The 15,005-nt window shown below is 40.7% G+C and overlaps 1 protein-coding gene across 1 annotated transcript in view; it reads left to right on the top strand.

The window, feature by feature from the left end:
- VAPB (VAMP associated protein B and C) overlaps positions 1-15,005 on the top strand; it is a 49,933-nt gene that overhangs the window by 12,896 nt on the left and 22,032 nt on the right. Inside the window, exon 2 of the mRNA XM_036826345.1 lies at positions 14,329-14,481. Coding sequence (XP_036682240.1) covers positions 14,329-14,481 — 153 coding nt within the window. The remainder of the gene's footprint in view (positions 1-14,328; positions 14,482-15,005) is intronic.

Below are 15,005 nucleotides of genomic sequence, written 5' to 3'. Positions count from 1 at the left end.
ATGGTCTCCCTTACAAAGGCCTCTTGCACTTTGATCACACCACACTGTGCTTACACCAGGGCTTTTCCTCCGACTCAGAATGTACATTCCTTCATCTTTTCAAACTCTGGGACTTCCCCTCAGTGTTCAACTCCCCACCCTCCTGTGTTTACACAAAACTTTATATATTATCTTTCACATGGTATTCAGTGCCATGAGAGGTAGTGTACAACCCAGCAGTTAAGAGTGTGAACTCTGGGGCTAAAATGCTTGGATGTGAATCCTGGATCTACCAGCTAAAAGTTATATGACGTGGGATGAAGTATTTAACTTCTGTTCCTCAGATTCTTCACTTTGTGGTATGTTAGGAGGATTAGTGAATTAGCACATGTAAAGTGCTTAGAATAGACCTGTTAAGTATTAACTAATGTTACTATTGTTTGATAATTTTTTTTCAAGATACATCATTCCAGAGCCTCAACCCTAGAGATTCTTATTCATTAGTTCTGGATGGGTCCTGGGATGGTTCTCCAAGTGTGTTTACTCTGTGTTTTCAGGGTTCTGGCCAGGAGCAGCAGTGCCATCTCTCTAGCTTGAGAGCCTAGCACAGTACCTGGACTCTGCAGTCATCAGTTACTTACTGAATGCCTGCAATGTGCTAAATATTGTCCCGGCTACTTGAGGCACCGAGATGAAAAAACTGACAAAACCTTCTAGTGGGGAAGATGGGCAGTACATAAAAGGATGGGAAATACGTATAATATGGTAGCAGATAATGGTAGGTGCTGAATGGGGGGTCGGGGTGGACGCAGGATAAAGGGGTTTGGTTGGGAGTGGGTTCTGTTTTAAAGAGGGTAACTGGGGAAGGCTGAGTTTCCGAGAAGGTGATGTTTGAACTGAGACCTGTGTAAAATGAGTGTGCAAGCTGGGGGAAGAGCATTAGAGAGAGAGGGGACGGCAAGTGCATGGCCCTCGGATGGTGATGGGCTTGGTGTGTTCAAGGAGCAGCACGTCACTTTGCCTGCGGTGGAATGATGGAGTGGTGCAGTAGGAGATGGGCTCAGAGAGGAAGGAGGAGCTCTTGGTAGACAGGCCACGGGAAGGACTTTGGATTTTGTTGTGATGTGGGAAGGCATGGAGGATTCTGACCAGGAGTCTTTTTAAAAGACCATGGCCGGTGTGGGGAAAGTAGGCTATGGGAGATGTGTGGATGGTGGTATGTGTGGAAGCCATGAGGCTGCTACAGTTACCTGTAACCCGTCCACCCATCCGTCATCCATACAGTTATCCGTCATCCATCCACCTATCCGTCATCCATACAGTTATCCGTCATCCATCCACCCATCCATCATCCATACAGTTATCCATAATCCATCCAGCCATCCGTCATCCATACAGTTATCCGTAATCCATCCACCCATCCGTCGTCTATACAGTTATCCATAATCCATCCACCCATCCATCATCTATACAGTTATCCGTAACCCATCCACCCATCCATAATCCACACAGTTGTCCATAACCCGTCCACCCATCCGTCATCCATACAGTTATACGTAATCCATCCACCCATCCATCATCCATACAGTTTTCCGTAATCCATCCACCCATCCGTCATCCATCCACCCATCCATAATCCATCCACCCATCCGTCATCCATCCACCCATCCATCATCCATACAGTTATCCGTAATCCATCCACCCATCCATCATCCATACAGTTATCCGTAATCCATCCAGCCATCCGTCGTGCATACAGTTATCCGTCATCCATCCACCCATCCGTCATCCATACAGTTATCTGTAATCCATCCACCCATCCGTCATCCATACAGTTATCCATAATCCATCCACCCATCCGTCATCCATACAGTTATCCGTAATCCATCCACCCATCCGTCATCTATACAGTTATCCGTCATCCATCCACCCATCCGTCATCCATCCACCCATCCGTCATCTATACAGTTATCCGTAATCCATCCACCCATCCATAATCCATCCACCCATCCGTCATCCATACAGTTATACGTAATCCATCCACCCATCCATCATCTATACAGTTATCCGTAATCCATCCACCCATCCGTCATCCATCCACCCATCCATCATCTATACAGTTATCCGTAACCCATCCACCCATCCACCCATCCACCCATCCATTATCCATACAGTTACACGTAATCCATCCACCCATCCGTCATCTATACAGTTATCCGTAATCCATCCACCCATCTGTCATCCATCCACCCATCCGTCATCCATCCACCCATCCGTCATCCATCCACCCATCCGTCATCCATACAGTTATCCGTAATCCATCCACCCATCCATAATCCATCCACCCATCCATCATCCATCCACCCATCCATAATCCATACAGTTATACATAATCCATCCACCCATCCATCATCCATACAGTTATCCGTAGTCCATCCACCCATCCATAATCCACACAGTTGTCCATAACCCGTCCACCCATCCGTCATCCATACAGTTATACGTAATCCATCCACCCATCCGTCATCTATACAGTTATCCGTAATCCATCCACCCATCTGTCATCCATCCACCCATCCGTCATCCATACAGTTATCCGTAGTCCATCCACCCATCCATAATCCACACAGTTGTCCATAATCCATCTATCCATCCATAATCCATACAGTTATCCATAACCCAGGCCAAGAGACTGTGGCTTGGACCAGGGTGGTGGCAGTGGAGAGAATGGGATGAGAAGTGCTCAGATTCCAAATCTCTTTTGAAGGTAGAACTGGCTGAAAGGTTAAATGTGGAGCAGGAGTGGAAGAGAGGAAACCAGGGTAACTGCTTTTGGCTCAAGCATTTTGGTGAATGGTGGTTTCTTTTCCTGAGATGGGAAGCAGTGGGTTTGGGGGTGGGGAATGGGAGTCTGCTCTTTGGCCATGATAAACTTGAGATGCTTAGTACAGCTGTAAGTGGACATCAGGGGAGAGGGTCAGGCTGTGGATATAAATTTGGCAATTCTCAGCTTATCGTTAGAACACAGTATAGGGAGGAATAATTTTTTCCAACTGAGAGATGAGGTAAGCCTTTCCAAAAGAGAGGACATGTGAGCAAAACTTTGAAGAATGAGTATGATTTCCAAAGTCAGAGAAAGGGGAAAATAGAAGATATTTTTCATCCAAGTGTCACAGCCTTTTTCCCTGGCCTCTTGTTGAATTTGTTTAAGAAGCTGCTGACCTGGTTGATAATCTCTTTTCACTTGTGTAGCCACTTAGGTTCTCTATTGAAAAGGAAACCAGAGCAGATTACATACTAACTGATAAACCACATTCTGCTATTTCTCATTGTTCACAAATTGAAAATTCGACTTGGACCATAGAGGTGCAGAATGCTAAGTGTGTTTTTGCTTCACTCCTCTGTGTCTGCTGTGAATTGGGACGTGTTGATTTTGGTGTGGAGGTTTTTCATGTGTTGTCATCTCCACTGAAGGTTGAACACTTTGGGGAAGTTTTTACTTCTGCTGATACTGACTCTAGGCACTTGACTTGAACTGTTAATTTATAGCTCAGTCAAGTTCCAGCGACAACCATGACCATGAGAAATTGGGACCCCTTGCTCTCTAATCATGCATATAACTCATTTGGGCATAATATCTGTCTTGATTCTTCCTGCTTTGTGTGCAAAAAAATGTCATGTTTTGCCACTCTCCTTTACAGGTAGAATTTTAATAGAAGTAGAATATTGCTTATCTTTTTGTTTAATTTCATGATCACCCTAATCACAAATTTGGTCTCCTAAATAAAGAAAAATTACTAGATGTTTGTTAGTCAATGGGTCAAAGATTATGCATTGGAAAAAAACTGAGTCTAAGATACTTTTAGAACTGATATAAAATTCACACTAGACAGGTGTCCCATTACCTAAAATAATCTGTTTTAGTGCTGGATATAGGTAGAATGTACGAAACTTCAGCTCTTATATAATACTTTTAGCCATTTTTCTATTTAGAAAAGAAATGTTGCATTAACGAAAGTAGTCATAGAATTTATCTTTAGGGCTTCCCTGGTGGCACAGTGGTTGAGAATCCGCCTGCCAACGCAGGGGACACGAGTTTGAGCCCTGGTCCGGGAAGATCCCACATGCCGCGGAGCAGCTAAGCCCGTGCGCCACAACTACTGAGCCTGTGCTCTAGAGCCCGTGAGTCACAACTACTGAGCCCACGTGCCGCAACTACTGAAGCCCACGCGCCTAGAGCCTGTGCTCTGCACCGAGAGATGCCACTGCAATGAGACGCCTGCGCACTACAATGAAGAGTAGCCCCGCTCACCGCAACTAGAGAAAGCCCACGCGCAGCAACGAAGACCCAACACAGCCAAAAATAAATAAATAAAATAAATAAATTTCAGGAAAAAAAAAAAAGAATTTATCTCTAGATGGGTAAAGGCTTCTAGTCTTCAAAGTTTTTACAATAGATTTTGTCAGAATTTTGGGTTTGGGTCTTTGTCTTGAATTAATGAGACCACTTCAACTCTAAACGTGTTTCAAATAATAACCTTGATTTTTATAAAAATTACACAAGAATGGCTATTGATGTATGTGTATTGGTTTTCAACAACTCCACAATTCAGGATTCTAGTATTTTTATGTATACAAAGCATTCTGGACAAGAAGAAAATTCTCTCAGAACATTGTCTGGATCTTAAACTATTGCTTTTTTCCTGTGGGAAAAAAATGTAAGTACACAAAAATACATATAATTTAATAAACACCCAAATACAGAATAATTAAATGTTAATAATTTGTTAGACTTGTTGTAAAGTTTTTCTTTAATAAATAAACCTTCACCAAGAATTTGAAGACATGTCTGTCCTCCACATCTGCCCAGTCATGCTCCAGATCTCTTCTTCACTTTCCAGAGGAATTTAGTGTGAACTATTTCCATTTTTTTTCTGTATCACCTAATGTGGTATTGTGGTGTATGTATCACTTAACATGTTTTTTGAGACCCATCTATTGTTGAAATACAGATCTAGTTCATTTTAATTGCTGTATAGTATTCCTTCATAAGAATTTAGCATGTTTGTTTTATATATATATACATATATATATATATTTTTTTGGTCTGTGTTGGGTCTTCATTGCTGTGTGCAGGCTTTCTCTAGTTGCAACGAGCAGGGGCTACTCTTTGTTGCGGTGCATAGGCTCTAGGCCCGCGGGCTTCAGTAGTTGCGGCACACGGGCTCTAGAGCACAGGCTCAGTAGTTGTGGCACACAGGCTTAGTTGCTCTGCGGTATGTGGGATCTTCCCAGGCCAGGGATCATAACTCGTGTTGCCTGCATTGGCAGGCAGATTCTTAACCACTGTGTCACCAGGGAAGTCCCAACACATTTGTTCTTAATAAGAGTTTTTTGTATATTCTAATAGTAATTGCTTATCTGTTAACATAAGCTCCAAATATCCTTCAGTTTCCTAAGGTGTTCCTTGCTGTCCAGCTTTATGTCTTTTGCAGGTAGCTTTCCTCAGTTTGATCTTACACTTCCATAGTACTTTATCCATTAGATTCTTACACTACAGTAGGGTGCCTTTTGGGCTAGTTTTTCCCACCCATGGAGTTGATGGGAGACTGAGTTTTATTTCTTTTTGCTCCAAAGGAGCTAGGAAACTAGTGAGTTGAATAAGCAGCCTTAAAGGTTGGTATAGTCTATCTCAATCAAGCTGGCGTCTAGTGTGCCTTTGATGGCGTCATTAGTGGGTATTCTTGGGTTTTGATTTTTCTTGCTATAATAATGGGTGTGATGTTTCTTAGTAGCTGGCCTTCTCCGAGGATATCAGGTAGGTTACTTTATTAATTTAGAACACTTTGCATTCTGAGATTTCTTTGGGAAAGTTATGTGTATGTGTAGGGTTCTTTATGTGTGGTTCTTTCAAAATAAGAGATACATAATTAGGCTTTCTGCTGAAATATTGGAATCCACTGTCTGCCATTAAAGGCACATTGGTTGCAAAGCTTTATTTTTGTTTCTAAAGCTTTGAATTAATGTGTGAGCTAAGAATTAAATCAAGAAAATAGATTTAAAAAAATTATCTCCCAGTGTCCTTACTCTTGAATTCATGGTTATTTAAGAGCTTACCGTCTTTGAATAGCTGTTACTATGAAATCTGCTTTTCATTTTTTTAGAGGGGGCAACTTCAGACAAAATTATCATAGAATAATAATGACGAAGGCATTATTGACACAAGTGAACATTTTTAGTACCTTCAACCTGTGTATGAACAAAAATATATCATGATTTCAGATCAGAGTTATGGACTAGGCGTTCGTTTATAGGAAACGTGTCAGAATCAGAGTTGAATCGCCTCTGGGGAAGTCTGGTGTTCGTTTGTGCTGCACACACTTACTGAGCCCTTTAATGCAACAGTGTGTTGCGCTGTTCTAGGCTCAGACCTTCCAGTGCTGAATCATGTGGAGGTTCACTCCAGGTGGGAAACAGGCAGGAGAGGAACGCATGAGCTGTCCGTCAGTGGTGAGTCTTATGTAGAAGGTGGAAAGGGGGATGATGCTGCGGAGGGAGCCGTAGCCAGCTCGGCGCGCGTTCCCCCGGAGCTGGCGGTGCATCCAGGAGGGAGGGCGCGGGAAGACCGGAAACATTGTTGAGAGTAGGTAGAAGTGTGGCATGGCCGTTTTACCCATTTGTTCAGCATAGTTATTGCGCATGTGCGCTGTGTCTGGAAGTGTTCTGGAAACTGATGATCAGTGGTGAGCAAGAGGGACAGGAAAGTCTCTGTGTTTTTGGAGTTTACATTCTGAAAGTGGAAGCCTTACATAAACAAAAATAATGTGAGGATTGGTGCATTGCAGATGGTTAGGGAGAGTAGGAAGCAATAGGATACCTTTAATGAAAATAGACTGTCAAAGGATAAGTTTTAAAGACGTCTGTAAAGATATCCAACAGATTTTCACTTTACAGTGTCCATTTCTCCCATCTTAATATACTTTTACAATAGACTCTGTGTATCAGAGTCTATTGTATTGAAACCTCAAGCATAATTTCATTGTCTTAACAAAATCCATCATCAGTCCTGGGCTTCTGGAGACAGATTATTACCTTCCCAGAAGGTAATCTTTTCAGAGTTGAAATGAAATATGGTAACTTGTTTTTTGGAAGTGTTGAAGAAAAGAGAGATATTGTACCTAAATTGTGTTTATAAAAGAGTATAAAATAATATAGCTCTTTTTATGCAGAGTGGAAAAAACTGTTATGGAGCTAATAACTTTAAATTTATACCTGGAAAGCTGAGAGCTGACAGATTATGTATCAAATTGGCATATAACTTGCTTGGTAACACACAGTTTGAGTTCCAAAGTGTTGTGCCTACATCGGGACACATATTATGAAGGAAGGATATGTACTTGCAACACCAGAATTTCATGAACTCCAGAAAATGGAAGAAAAGCAAAACAAAGCATCTTTATTCACTTATTTATTTATTCAATTATACATATACAGTATATTAAAATCAGTAATATTTATTATCTGAAACTTCGGGGGTGCCACCAAAAGTGAATTAATATAAAGACCAAATACTTTTTTTTTTCCTTCTTTTTTTGGGGGAAAAGAAAAAGCTTTATTTTTTTTAGAGCGGTTTTAGGTTCACAGCAAAATTGAGCAGAAAGTACAGAGAGTTGCCCCGGCCGCACAAATGCACAGTCTCCTCCACTGTCAACGTCCAGCACTAGAGTAGTACGTGCGTTACAATTGATAAAGCTGCATTGACACGTCATTGTCACCCAAAGTCCGTAGTCTGCATCAGGGTTCAGTCTTGGTATAGTACATCCTGTGGGTTTTGATAAATGTATAATAACATGTATCCACCATTATAGTATCATACAGAATAGTTTCACTGTCCTAATAATCCTCTGTACTCAGTCTCTTTATCCCTCCCTTCCCTCGTAACCCCTGGCAACCACTCTCTTCATAGTTTTGCCTTTTTCTTAATGTTATATAGTTGGAATTATACAGGTTATAGACTTTTTAGATTGGCTTCTTTAACTTAGTAATATGTGTTTAAGATTCGTCTGTGTCTGAATTTTCATGGTGTGATAGCTCATCTTAGTGTGGAATGATACTCCATTGTCTATATTTACCACAGTTTATTTACCTACTAAAGGACATCTTGGTTGCTTTCAAGTTTTGGCAGTATGAATAAAGTTGCTGTAAACATCTGTGTGCACATTTTTGTGTGGACGTGAGTTTCCAGCTCCTTTGGGTAAATACCAGGGAGTGTGACTGCTGGATTGTGTGGCAAGAGAGTATGTTGGGTTTGTTAGGAAACAGCCACACTGTCCGCCAAAGTTCCATACCATTTTGAATTTGCAGCAGCGAGGAATGAGAACTGTTGCTCCACATCCTTGCCAGCCTTTTATACTGTCAGTGTTTTAAATTTTGACCATTCTAATACGTGTGTATTGGTATCTCATTTGTTGTTTTAATTTGCAATTTCCTAATGACATATGTTGAACATCTTTTCACTTGTATATTTTTTCCGTCTGTATATCTTCTTTACTGAGGTGTCTGTTCAGATCTTTCGCCCATTTTTTTTTAAGTTCGGTTGTTCATTTTCTTATTGTTGAGTTTTAAGAGTTCTTTATGTACTTTGGATGACAGTCCTTTATTAAATACTTTTAATATTTTGCACATATTTTCTCCCAGTCTGTGACTTACTTGGCTTCTCATTCTCCTTAACAGTATCCATTGCAGAACAAACATCTTTAATTTTAATGAAGTCTAGCTTATCGATTATTTCTTTCATGGTTTGTGCCTTCCATATTGTATCTGAAGTGTCATTGCCAAACCCAAGGTTATCTGGATTTTCTTATGTTATCATCTAGGAGTTTTATAGTTTCGTGTGTGTGTGTGTGTGTGTGTATATATCTATCTTTGTTTTCTAGTTGAATTGCAAAGTAAAAATAATACCCCTTAAATTCTGCCCTGCACTTTACATATGGGGTGATACGATATGCTTAAGGTTACACAGAGAAGTAAGGTCAAGATTGAGTTTTGAGTTCACTTGGAGTTTCACTGTCATCTTTTACAGTCATTGGGACCTGAATGCTTAAGTTATTCTTTTGTGAAAATGGTTATTTGCATTTTCTGAAAGGAAGAGTTTTGTTATAGTCTTCTTCCATGGATCTTGGAACGAACGATTACAAGAAGGAAGTACTCTTGAACCGTGCATAGATTGCTAAAATGTTTAAAAATTTAATGGAATACTTTTTCCACAGAATGCTCTTGTGTTTCTTGACTGATAAGTTTATCTAGCCATTTTTGATGAAATTGTCCATACCTGCAACCTGAGGTCTTACTGTTGAGAATCTCGTTTGCTGGATTATGACCTTCTTTCTTTGACCTTTAAAACCAGCGCTTTATAATTCTGAGACTCCATTTTTGTAAGTAAGACTGAAAAATTAACTGTTCCTGCTTTTAGTTTTAATGCTATGCATATTTCTGCTGACATTGTATTATTTACTTTCTAAGGCCAATTCTAGATCTTCTTACTGTCTTAAAATACACACTTTAAAATGACAATAAGCCAAACCTGGGTGGAGGAAATAGTTTATACTGTGCTTAGTTTTATCTTAGTATGTTTTAGAGCATGTCACGGAATTCATATTCACGTTAGTTAATGCTATTCATGAGCATCTATCAAACTCACAAGAATTTTCACAGATGAATATGCATAATATAGGGCATGAAGAACATTATTCAAATTGTTAAAAAGAAGAAAAATTAAATCTTTAAGGAATATTCCTAATTTCTCCCAAATTCATGTTGCTTCATTTTTTTGGATCTCCTTTTTCACGTTAGATGTTAATTCTTAAATATCTGTATAACTATCTGAAATAAGGACTAGAAGATTAGAAGAAAAATGCTTAAAAGGAGGTGCTGCAGTACTAGAGATCCCAAATCATTTTTTTATCTTTTAAAAGAAAAAAGTCTAATTTTTGTAGATTTCATTTGTAAATTGAGTCTGTACTGTATAAGCAATGTTTAAGTTCATTGGTGATAAATATGCATGTTGGTATAGTAAAATCCCATTTTTTACATAATGCTTTAATGGAAATGGCAGTTTTATGAAATGAAAATGACTAGTAAAAATATGAATGATTCTCATAAGCCCTTATTACATCATTTTTATTGAGATTTTTGTGTATTGTAATTCATTAATACAGGGGAAAGGAGAACACTAACATGGTTTATTTCCTATAATTACTCAAATCGAATAGAATTTGTTTTCAATAAAATTCTTAGAGTAAATTGCCCAGGGTGAGGAGAGAAGGGTTGGCCTGTTTTTACAAAATGTCGTGATTTTTACACGAGACTTTGCTATTTTATCAATGATGTTGTTCACTTGCATATATTTTTAGTATAGTTGCCTCCAGATTTTTAAAAATAAAACCTACTTAAGCCCAAGAAATCTCTAACACTTAATGGCTCAGGATTGAGTGTTGAGGGAGAGATCTGGGATATTTATTTTATTCTTCTTATTACACAAATATCGTTTGTCTTTCAATAAATTAGACTACTTTTTAGGAGAATCTTATAGGCTGAAATATTATTTAGATTGCTATGTAATGGGTTAACTGGTGGAATTTCCAAAAGCAGATTAGTGTTTACAGTTAAATTTGCTTTATTTTTGTGGAATACCTAGAAGAAAAGGTCATTGTAAAGGATAAACACACTTAAACTCCCCCCTCTGATGAGGCAGGGTGAGGAGGAAGAGACAGGAGAAACTGGGCTGGAAACAAGTAAGTACTCTTAATTTCATCACAGTGAAATCTTGCCAACATCCCCATTTTCTGCTTAGTATACTTCAAACCACCTTAGAAAATCCTCTATTTTTTTGGATGTGTTTGTGGGCCCTTATGAATTCTTGGCATTCTGATCTGATGATGTTTCCATGTTCTTGAGGCAGAATTTTGTTGAAACAAATAACTTTAAGCTTATATCTGGAAAGCTTTAAGGCCTGTTAGTTTATGAAGCACCTTCAGATTGTCAGTGAGAGTGCTGTTTTCCCCCGTAGGCCTTATATTTGAAAGCACACCCCTTTTCAGGTGTCTCACAGTTTTTGTCTGTTTTCTTCTCCTTTCCCCCCAGCATTGTGGGGTCATTTGAGCTGGAGCTCTGCCTATATGATTGGCATGTAAGTCCTTGTGATTGGCACCTTTTACGTGAGGGCCAAGGAATATATGTACATCGTGATTGTGCCCGTGTAGGTCTGTCTGAGCTTGTGTTTGTGTGTTTGTTTAATTGCTTTCTTTGACTCCAGAAAACTGGAGTTGTGTTTAGTTGTTCTTTTTTTCTTTTACCATTGCTGAAGTGATACCCACTTCAAGCAAAGAGACTTAATGGGAGATCAGACTTTCTTCATCTTCATTCTGAGCCAGACTGCATGTGTTGGAGAGTGGAAAAGGGTAGAGTCATGGAGAGCTGCTGCCTCCATAATCCCGAAAAGACTGCCTCAGCACCAAGTGTCTTTTTCCTCCCTGGAGGCCAAAAATTTGATACAAGGATGGAGCGTCGTCAGCATCTGGCTGTCCATCACTGTGGCTGAAAATCCTCTTGGACCACAGCGTACCCACCCTCCTGCGTAAGCTTTTAGTTCTCAGTAAGGAGATGACTTAGCATTTCAAGAGAGGGTTCTGTGTGATGGAGTCAGTAGGCGGGATGAGATAGCAGAGGCCTTGCCTTTCCCCACGCCTGGCCACGGTTGGGCCTACAGTGTGCCTCCCTCTTGTGGCGTCCAGCTTGACTGCCACGGGGCCAAAGGCAGGGCTTATTGGAAAGGTAAGCAAATGGAGAAATTCTGTCTAGGCATTTCATTCTTTTTTTGGGGGGGGGGGAAGGGGGGCTCTGCCACGTGGCTTGTGGGTTCTTAGTTCCCCAACCTGGGATTGAACCCTTGCCCTTGGCAGTGAAAGTGTGGGGTCCTAACCGCTGGACCACCGGGGAATTCCCTAGGCATTTCATTCTTGAAGGTGTCATTGCTCAAAGAATGGGAATAGCTTTTAGTATAAGAAACTACAAAACAATAGATGATCTAGTAGTATAATCAGTCCTGCTGTAATGCAGCATATGCGTTCCTAAAAATCGCCATCCTATACAAAATAGCACAGTAAAAACCATAGGACTTAAGAGGAGGAAATGAGATTAGGTGCATAACACTCAAAAACTTTGTTGGTCATGCACACACGAAGATAGGAACCTAATACAAGCAGAAGCATAGTTTTGCACACATTAAATGGCTCGGAAATATATACATACTATAATAAATATGGCACTTTACCTTGAAAAAGACCTGAAGTTTGCCTGTGGAAGTGGGCGTTGGAAGAGTTGCAGTTTGTGAGGTACTGAAATGGAGGAAGGAGGGTTACCTGAAATCACAGGGAAGGTGACACCAGGTGAGGATGGGTGTGGCCCCTGTCCCACACGGTGAACGGAGGTGCTGGTGGGTGATTGAGGTGTGTGTAGTTGTGTATTTTGTGTATTTCTATGCCACCCGGTGCAGGTGGGTGCAGTTTTCTGTGATCACTTAGCGTTTCTTGCAGACAAAATCACACATAAGCAAATGTGAAATTCATTTTATGCTCAGATTGTCCCCATAATATGCACATCAATCACATTGAAACAGATTCACGTTTTCAAAATAAGCTTTCTAGCAGAACTGGCTGTAGTTTATTTTATTGGAATTGAGTCCCTTTTCCTTTCTTTCTTTTCACCGTTATTGATTTCTTAATTTATATTTGTTAAGCCCATATCAGATTGATTTTTCATGCCCAGAGCACCTCCAGAGGCGAGAAAGCAGCCTGAGATTTTAATTTTGCTAGTGGTAATCCACGAGGTACTTTCCTCCTTGGCGAGTGACTCTCAGTCAGTCTCTCTCTCTGTCTCTGTCTCTGTCTCTGTCTCTCTCCCCAACCCCTCTCTCCACACACACCCCTTTACCGCATGCCAGGCACAGTGCTGGAGACATAGAAACTGGTAAGGTATCATTCTTGTTCTCAGGAGCTTAGAGTCTCATTGAAAAATTTTCAAGGCGCAGATTTAAACGTCTTGGTTGTGGATCTTCTTAGGGAGCACATGAACCAACTTCGTGTGTGCCTTAGTTTGTGAACACAGGCGCACACACACCTCCCTACCCCACCTCTTACTTCCTTGTGAATGTAGAGATGGGGTAAAGAGCTTGCCTGGAGGAAACACAAAGACATCATTGATTTACATAGTGAAAAGATGTGAATTTGAAAAGGGGTTGAAGAGGACCTAAGAGACCTTGTAGTTCACCCCCCCCGCCACCCCCCCCCCGACTTCTTGATAAACTCTAGTGGTCAGGTGTTGGAGAAGTTTCAGAGTAATGTAAATGGTATGATCCCATTTTTGTTAATCCCCCTCCTCACTCATGTATGTGTGTACTGCTTGTGTAAGCATACATGATGTGGAAAGATCTCCCATATTGTGAATATTAGTTACCTCAGGGGACAAGGGAAAGCTTATTAACTTCCTCTTTATACATCCTTTATTATTTGGCTTGTTTTAAGAAGCATGTTTTACTTTTTTAATTAAAAAATCTAATAAAGTAGAAAATGAATAAATAATAATCATAAAAAATACCCTCAGGGCACTTTGTTTCAATCTTCCTGGTACCCTGGGTAGTTAAAACTGAACGCGATGTTTCAGGTGTGGGCTGCCCAGCAGGACGCTGAACTTGCTGTAACCGAAGATGATGTTAGCTTTTCCGCAGCGACACTGTGTTGCTGTGGGGGCAGTTTGTGTGGATAGACCATTAACACCTCAACGTGTTTCTTGCATCTCTACCACTATTGGCACACTCTGCCTTTGATAATCGTTTTGGACCCAGGTCTAGTCCTTTACATTCTCCCTGTTAGATTTCATCTTGTTATTGCGGAAATCAGTGTTCAGCATAGGTTAAGAACTGGCCTTGGATTCAGGCTGCCTGGTTACAGATCCGAACTACCACTAACTAGCATGAAAACTTTAGACAAGTAGTGTGTCCTCCCGAGCCTCAGTTTTCTCCTCTGGCAGTAATCATGAAGTTGGGAGGTGTCACGGAGATACTGTATGCTAGAACACGCACTAGGCCAGGTGCCTGGTGGCGTGGCGAGAACCTGGTGAATGTTAGCTCTTACTGTCAGTGCGTCAGCCTCAGCCGGTCTCTCCTATCCATCATAATGAGATGGTTTTGGATTAACCATATTCCACATCCCTCCCGACCCCAGACCATAAATCAGTCTTTCTTCTAAACGATCCTCCTGAGATCCCCAATCAGTCTCTTGTCTCATTCCACAGGTCCCTTCACCGACGTTGTCACCACCAACCTAAAGCTTGGCAACCCGACAGACCGAAATGTGTGTTTTAAAGTGAAGACCACGGCACCACGTAGGTACTGCGTGAGGCCCAACAGTGGGATCATTGATGCAGGGGCCTCTATTAACGTATCTGGTAAGTTCTGAGAATGAAGGCCAACAGGGTGGGCTAAAAAGGCCCCCTAGAAGTAGTGGGATCTCTTAAAGCTTGTATGTGCAGTATAGCAAAATAATATGGTCGTTTTCTCCCCCACAAGCCCCCACCCTCTGATTAAAAAGCTCTGTGGGTCCCACTCACCTGTTGTTCTTCCATAATTAAAGTCTCTTTAGTTTAATGCTTACGGCCTTCGTGCCTCAATAGAGCAAAATTAAAGTGGTAACTTCAGACTTTGCTTCAGAATAAGTTTGGTTTTCACTCCCTTGAAATTAAATCTGCCCTTTGGCAGTAAATAAAAAAGGGCTAAACAAACTTAATTTTACTTTGTGGGAGAAAGCTAAATGGAGTTATTTTCTTATTTAAGCTAAATGATTTCTGACATTAAGCTCATGTCATTTCCAGTGATTGGTAACTGCACTTTACTGATTGTGAAAGGGTAAGGGAGATGAAGGCTGAGGAAATTGGAATATATTCAAGGGTGCAAGTTTTGTGCATGTCTGATG

The sequence above is a fragment of the Balaenoptera musculus genome, chromosome 15 (assembly GCF_009873245.2).
Source record: "Balaenoptera musculus isolate JJ_BM4_2016_0621 chromosome 15, mBalMus1.pri.v3, whole genome shotgun sequence".
In the NCBI taxonomy this organism is placed as follows: domain Eukaryota; kingdom Metazoa; phylum Chordata; class Mammalia; order Artiodactyla; family Balaenopteridae; genus Balaenoptera; species Balaenoptera musculus.
Note: the sequence above shows the minus strand (reverse complement) of the source record. Positions and strands in the feature narration are given on the sequence as shown.